Genomic DNA, 7,628 nt, shown 5'->3' with positions numbered 1-7,628 from the left:
AGAGAAATGAATGTCCAGTCGCATTGTCTCCAGCAGATGCTCCAGAATCTTCTCAGGGCTGCCTGACATCACAGTGTATCTATACAACACAACACACACACACACACACACACACACACACACACACACACACACACACACACGCACACACGCACACACGCACACACACACATAGAGGTTTGAATAAATAACTGAATGACTGGATTTGTTTGTTGTCCATGGGTCAAAACGGTGCAGATAAACTGAAAAGACATACTTGAAGTGGGCTGGGATGTTTCCATGGCTGGAGGGCCGGAGACTCTTCTGTAGTACCAAAACATCCTGCTCATGCTCTTTTAGACGCACCGTGTTTGCTTCAACATCCTAAAAACACATGAACACAAACCAAAATACATGTGACCAAGAAATACAGCCTCATCTGATTCAAAGATTCACTAATGAATCATAATAGCAGTGTTTGGTTTCGTCTATGGAGTCAATCTAGGGCCATATACACTTGCAAAATAAAAAAAAGTTTTGCAAACAAAAAATAAAGTGTTAAGCAAAAAAACAAAACAAAAAACTAAATAAATAAATGCAATTCTCCAAATATCACTAAGCAAATATTTATTTTTGATAAATAAAAATACATTTTGCTAACAAAAGTAAAGAACTGCAAAGGAAAAATTACATTTTGAGAAATAAAGATGAAATTTGCAAACAAAAAAGAACTGCAAATAAAAATTAAGGAGTGCAAAGAAATTAAAACATTTGCAATAAAAAAATGTTTGCAAAACATTTTTATTGGATTGCCTTTACAAAAACCTGTCCAGTCAGTTGCAATGCTCATTTTGATTTACTTTTAAGTCAACCGTGAGTTTGCAATGCTGGTTTCCCTTTGCACTTCACGTTTCTGCGCGTTACACTTTGTGACCCTGATTTGACAAGTGGTGCGGAGTCAAGGGAACTTGGGCGTTTACGGCAGGCATGGACACAGTGGGCTATAAGACCACTTCGGTGATACTTTGTCTCTAGTTGATGACTTCGCTTAAATGGAGGCAGGTTCGGGCCTGTCGTAAATGCCCAAGCTTTCTTGACTCCGCTCCCTTGTCATCAAAATGAGCATTGCAATTGACTGGACAGGTTTTGTAAAGGCAATGCTATAAATAATGTTTTTGCAAATATATAGTTTTTTTATTGCAAATATATTCTTTTTTTCTTGCACTCCTTGATTTATTTTTTTGCAGTTTTTTATTTTTGTTAGCAAAATTAATTTTTATTTCTCAAAACCTAATTTCCGCATTGCGATTTTTTGAGAATTGCACTTATTTATTTATTTTTGCTCAATACTTTATTTTTTTGTTTGCAAAACTTTCTTTTATTGTGCAAGTATGCAGATGAAGTCATAATTATTAGCCCCCCTTTGAATTTTTTTTTCTTTTTTTGAATATTTACCAAATTATGTTTAACAGAGCAAGAACATTTTCAAAGTATGTCTAATATTTATATATATATATATATATATATATATATATATATATATATATATATATATATATATATATATATATATATATATATATATATATATATATATATTTCTGGAGAAAGTCTTATTTGTTTTATTTCGGCTAGAATAAAAGCAGCTTTTAATTTTTTAAAAACTGTTTTAAGGTCAAAATTATTAGCCCCTTTACGCTACATTTGTTTTTGATAGTCTACAGAACAAACCATCATTATACAATAACTTGCCCAAACCTGCCTAGTTAACCTAATTAACCTAGTTAAGCCTTTTAATGTCACTTTAAGCTGTAGAAGTGTCTTGAAAAATATCTAGTATATCTAAAATATCTAAGGAAGGACTGAACAAACTGAGGAAGGAAAAGAAGGAAGGAACGAACAAATTAATGAAGGAAGGAACAGAAAATATGAACGAAAGAACAAATGAATGAGCGAACAAATGAAGTAAGGACCAAATGAAGGAAGGAAGGAACAAGTGTATGAGGGAAGAACAGAACAAAGGACCTAATGAAGGAAGGAACAAAATTATAAATGAACAAACAAAGGACCTAATGAAGGAAGGACTTAAGGAAGAACTGAACGATCTAAGAAAGGAATGAACAAATGAACAAAGGACCTAATGAAGGAAGGAACAAAAATATGACTGAGCGAACAAATGAAGGGAGGAACAAAGGAAGGACCAAATGAATTAATGAAGCAAGGAAAAAACAAACAAACAATGGAAGAAAGGTTGGAAGGAACAAATAAATATAGGAAGTTTGAAGATCACTAAATGCACTACAGAATGTTACGTTTACACATCCCTGCACAGACTGCATGTACACGCATCAGTTTTTCACAGAGTAATACTCACTACTCACTACTCTTGAGTACTTTTTGAAAAAGCTACTTTTTACTCATACTTTGAGTAATATTTACAACAGATACTTTTACTTTACTTGCACTACATTTTCAGGCAAGTAATGGTACTTTTACTCGAGTATGACTTTTCAGTACTCCTTCCACCACTGACTATGAGTAACTTTGCAGATTTTAGCTAAAAAAGTGCTGTAGCATAGATGCAAGTAAATCAATCATATTTAATGTTAAACCGGCTTGTCATAATGTCTGAGCAGCACTATAGGAGACAGAAGTTTGTGTAGTGTGTACCCTGAGTATACGGTTGAAGTCCTCTTTGTCCACCCTCAGGAAGTGGCAGTTGTCCTCTCTCAGCACGATGGAAGCGGCGCGGGGGGCGTCATTTACCAGCGCCAGTTTGCCAAAATCATCTCCCTCATGCAGCGTACAAACCACACCCTACACACACACACACACACACACACACACACACACACACACACTGATCTAATATTTGCCACTATTTATGAAATCATTAACATTAATGTAAGTAAACATGAAAGCTGACATTACCTTGCCATAGATGACAACATTTACTGATCCTTTCTGGATAATATACCAAGAAGTGCCTTCCTCCCCTTGATTAAACACTGAAATTCAGAGAGCAAACATACAGACATACATGTGGGTGTCTGACAATTGAAAATAGATTGGGTAGCAGATATCGCAGCCTCTGTTACTTTTTACCCTGCACTTTTTTTTTATAACATTTATTATTATTTATTTAGGATGTGCTTTATTTAGCCTTATTATTAAATCGTTAAAATGAATTAAATTCAATTAAATAATCTCAACAATAAAATATTAAGTGTTCTTTGGAAGAGTGTTTCTTACATTGTGATGATATTATATTGTCATTCTGGCATTGTATAACGAGTGGCATAAAATAGTCTTAAAATGACAATAATATTGGTTATCGCAATATATTTTGGTGCAATATATATCGTACAACAAAAAACAGATATTGCGACAGGATGAAAACTGATTTGAGCTTTTGGATCAACTTAATATAGCCTTGATGAGCATTTATTTTCTTCCTAAATATTAAAACATCTTATTGACATAATAATTATATTCACAACGTTATATCAACTAAGTAAAAGAGCATTAAAGAGCCATTGAAACTCACAGACAGTGCCTGCTTTGGCGTGTGACTCAAAGATGAGGACACCGGCGAGCTCTCTCTTCACCTGCAGAGGGCAGCACCATCACAGATCATTTTAACATGTTCAAACAGCACGGGGCATTACTTGTGTAAATGACTCTGGAGGGATGCTCTTACAGTGTTGGACAGGTGAGAGACAGCTTTGATATGCAGCAGCTCATCATAAATAATCTCCAGGTCTTCAGCTGTTCTTTGACCAGGCCTAAAATTAGAGCGAGGGACAAAGAAAGAAAGGAAGGGGGGCAAAAAAAGTAGTTCAGCACTGGGTGAAAATAGGCAATAGCAGAATATCAGGGCAAACAGATTGGATAAACCATGTTGTAGAGTATTCTTCCTTTCTTAATTAAATCCAAAGTGAAAATTAAAATAAAGTCACCATGAAAATATATTGACTTAAAATGTGTTTTAATTGTTGCAAATTGCACTTGCTTTGAAAAATAGTATAGTTAAAGTGTACTCTATTTCAGTACACTAATTAATTTTATTAATGTATTAATTAATTTTAATATATTATATTAATTGTAATATATTATAACATTATATTAATTAACTTTAAAATATTATACTATCGAATATAATAAAATATTAGTTCACCTCTTAATAGTATACTTTTCAGATCTGAAGTACCAAAAAGTGAACTTTTAATACAGTTAAGCATAGTTATTTATCCCTATCACAAGGGATAGTTCACCCAAAAAAGAAAATTACCCTTCATTTATTCACCTTCATGTGGTTTTAAACCTTTATGGGTTTCTTTCTTCTGTTGAACACAAAATAGGAGATTTTGAAGAATGATGGTTGCTGGAACCCAACAACTTCCATTATAGGGAAAACAATTACCATGTAAGACAGCTACCAGCTTTTAAAAATATCGTCTCTCGATTTAAACACAAGAAAAAATAGAACTCAAATAGAGGTTTTAAACAAATGAAGTGTGAGTTAATGATGACTAACAATGAGAATTTAAATTTAGCAAAGACGGTTGACGTTTAGCCACAAGATGGCGACAGAGACTGCATGATAAGCCCTTAGTGAAGAAAAACAGCACTTCTTCAGCGTACGTTTCAAACTACAGCTGAACAAATCATTACAGAACAGGTAAGTGAAATTTTAAGAACTCTCTCTTTTGTATGTTATAGTGCTGTAGTTATATCATAGTAATGTGGTAGTGTTTGCTTTGCTTTGGCTTTTTCTGGATTAATTACTGTGATCTCTCGATTACAAAAGAGAAATGCTGGGAAATCTGTGTAGATTGATGGCATATGCCGTAAATATTTCATGCCGATCAGCCTTATAATCTTTAAATGTCAGCAAAATCACCTGTTTTGTCATCACTTTAGACATTACGCTAAAGAATCATTCAAATACTAGCTCTAAAGTGACGTTTGTGAACGGTTTCAGCTGTTCTGACATCGGCTGCAGATGTGTAAGATTGACAGAAGGAAGTAGTTCCTCTTACAAAAGGGGTTTTTGGACTCTCTGTGTTTGATTTCTTTTTTATATACATGATTATGCCGTTGAACTGTTATATAAATGCAATATCTCACGAGTAACAGTGCGATGTGGCTGTATGTCAGCACTGATTGGACACCAGTGTCGATATACAGCCATATTTTTAAGCTACTCCTGTGATATTACTCATGCATGTGGCGTGTTGTGAAAGTCTTTCATTTTGTTTATGTTTCTTTGATTTAAATTTTAATTATCTGTGGAAATTTTGCTTTTGATGCGTTTTTTCCTGTAATTGTAATTTACAAATGCAAAAAAAAAAAAAAAAAATTTAACATTTTTAATGCACCCAGCGGGCGGCGCGGTGGTTCACTCACGGTTTCCTGAGGATCATGCGCATGTGCGCGTCAGGGCCAATCTGAGAGAGGAAGAGGAGTGTCTCCTGCAGCTCTTCCTCAGCTTCGCGTTTCTCATCGTCGCTAGGCAACACCGCATCCTCCTCCTCATCGTCGAGGAAACGGTAAAAGAGGTACTTATCTTGAAAGTTGAGTTCATGGTCGACTGCCCACATAACGAGAAAGAAAAGTAGAGATAAAGAGATGCTTTAATTGGAGTCAAGTTAATGAGGTTGTTTTGTCAAACTTTGAGAGGGTCATTCCTATTATAAAGTGTAGAAATCAAACAGCAAGAGCTGAGCAAATAGCACTGAGTAGAATTAAAACTTAAAGGAATAATTCACCCAACAATTAAAATTCTGTCATTGTTTACTTTATGAGATTCATTCATTCATATTTCTTTTTTCGACTTAGTCCCTTTTTTAATAAGGGGTCGCCGCAACGGTATGAACCGCCAACTTATCCAGCACATGTTTTATGCAGCGGATGCCCTTCCAGCTGAAACCCATCTCTGGGAAACATCCATACACATCATTTACACACATACACTACACCTTAACCTGATTGAACACCTTTAAGGTAAATCATAGCATAATGTGATCCTTTCCATCTAACATCCATGCGGTTCTAGAAAAATAGTCAAGATATCCTATAAACACACTCTTAAAATTTGTAGAAGGGATGAAGCTGTTTAAGCACATACTGTACAAGTAAAGACAGATGTCTCAAAAACTTCTGCCAATACAGTGTATGTGCTTAGCTTTTTTTTATTATGTGGATAACAATACAAACTTTAATTTATTTCACCCCAAAATAAGTTTAGGTCCTGTTTTTGCAACGTTTTCAAATCTGGTTAAAGGGATAGTTCACCCAAAAATAAATAAAAAATACTCCCTAATCACCCTCAATTGATTAGAAAGCTTTATGAGTTTCTTTCTTTTGTGAAACACAAAATAAGATATTTAGAAAAATGTTGCAAACATGTAACCATTGACTTTCATAGCAGGAAAATCAGTCCCACTTTATATTAAGTGGCCTTAAAAAATATGTACTTACACAAGAATTAATAGTTTGTTAAAATGTACTTATTGTGTATTTACTGTGTACTTATGCTTGATTAAATACCTATATGTAATTACACCTGTAACTAACTTCTGTAATTACATTTGTAAATACACTGTTGACCATCCCTTACACCTTAACCCACCCTTAAACCTACCCATACCACCAAACCTGTTCATAACCCAACCCCTATACCAACTTAGGAGCACCACAAGTGTACTCAAATACATTTTGAACACAGTAAGTACATTGTATTTATTTTTTTGATACAAGTATATAGTAGTTAAGGACACTTAATATAAAGTGGGACCGGAAAATCAAATACTGAAAGTCAATGTTTACAGGTTTTCGGTTTTAAGGCTTTCAGCTTGAGCAAATAGGGAGCATTTATTATTTATTTTTTAGGTGAACTATCTCTTTAACCAGATTTGAAAAAGGTTGCAAAAACTAAATCTAAACTTATTTTTGGGTCAATTACAATCATAAAAATTTGAATTGACCCAAATCTTCTATAGTAATTCTAGAACTAATGTTGGATGGAAAGGCTCATATTCATTCATTCATTCATTCATATATTTTCATTTGGCTTAGTCCCTTTATTAATCTGAAGCCACCACAGCGGAATGAACCGCCAACTTATCCAGCACATGTTTTACACAGCGGATGCCCTTCCAGCCCCAACCCATCACTGGTAAAACACTTATACACTCTCATTCACGCTTATACACTATAGACAATTTTAGCTTCCCCAATTCACCTGTGCTGCATGTCTTTGGACTTGTGCGGGAAACCAGAGCACCGGGAGGAAACCCACGCAAACGCGGGGAGAACATGAAACTCCATACAGAAATGCTATCTGACCAAGCCGACTACTACCTACTAGGACAGCACTGCCTACTGCGCCACCACATTGCCCGGAAAGGCTCACATTATCTGCTGTTTTTTTATCTCAAAAGTGTTCAGGGTGGAGGTCAGGAAATGTTTGTACACATTTTATACACTTGTGGCTAAATAGAAGAGATTGGAACACTTGAATGCAATGATTTGTAAGAGTGTCCTAAAACATTTGGCAATATAGTGTATGTATTTAAAATTTATGCACTGTAAAAAAAAAAGATCATGTCATGTAGGTGACACGGTGGCTCAGTGGGTAGCACTGT

At 34.9% G+C, this 7,628-nt stretch overlaps 1 protein-coding gene across 4 annotated transcripts in view; it reads right to left on the bottom strand.

The window, feature by feature from the left end:
• rapgef4b (Rap guanine nucleotide exchange factor 4b) overlaps nucleotides 1-7,628 on the bottom strand; it is a 71,476-nt gene that overhangs the window by 16,084 nt on the left and 47,764 nt on the right. For 3 of the 4 annotated variants that reach the window (XR_015492450.1, XM_087254776.1, XM_087254777.1), the window contains 7 exons: nucleotides 5,389-5,572; nucleotides 3,680-3,764; nucleotides 3,527-3,587; nucleotides 2,911-2,987; nucleotides 2,650-2,796; nucleotides 257-363; nucleotides 1-79 (listed from right to left, as the gene is read on the bottom strand). The exon at nucleotides 1-79 is cut by the window's left edge and continues 7 nt beyond it. Coding sequence is in view for 3 of the 4 variants with exons in the window: in XM_087254776.1 (XP_087110902.1) it covers nucleotides 1-79; nucleotides 257-363; nucleotides 2,650-2,796; nucleotides 2,911-2,987; nucleotides 3,527-3,587; nucleotides 3,680-3,764; nucleotides 5,389-5,572 (740 nt within the window). In the remaining variant the exon portion in view is untranslated. 4 annotated transcript variants of the gene reach the window in all.

The sequence above is a fragment of the Danio rerio genome, chromosome 6, assembly GCF_052040795.2.
Source record: "Danio rerio strain M-AB ecotype USA chromosome 6, GRCz13ab, whole genome shotgun sequence".
NCBI lineage: Eukaryota > Metazoa > Chordata > Actinopteri > Cypriniformes > Danionidae > Danio > Danio rerio.
The sequence above is the reverse complement of the archived record's forward strand: the minus strand, read 5'-3'. Positions and strand labels throughout refer to the sequence as shown.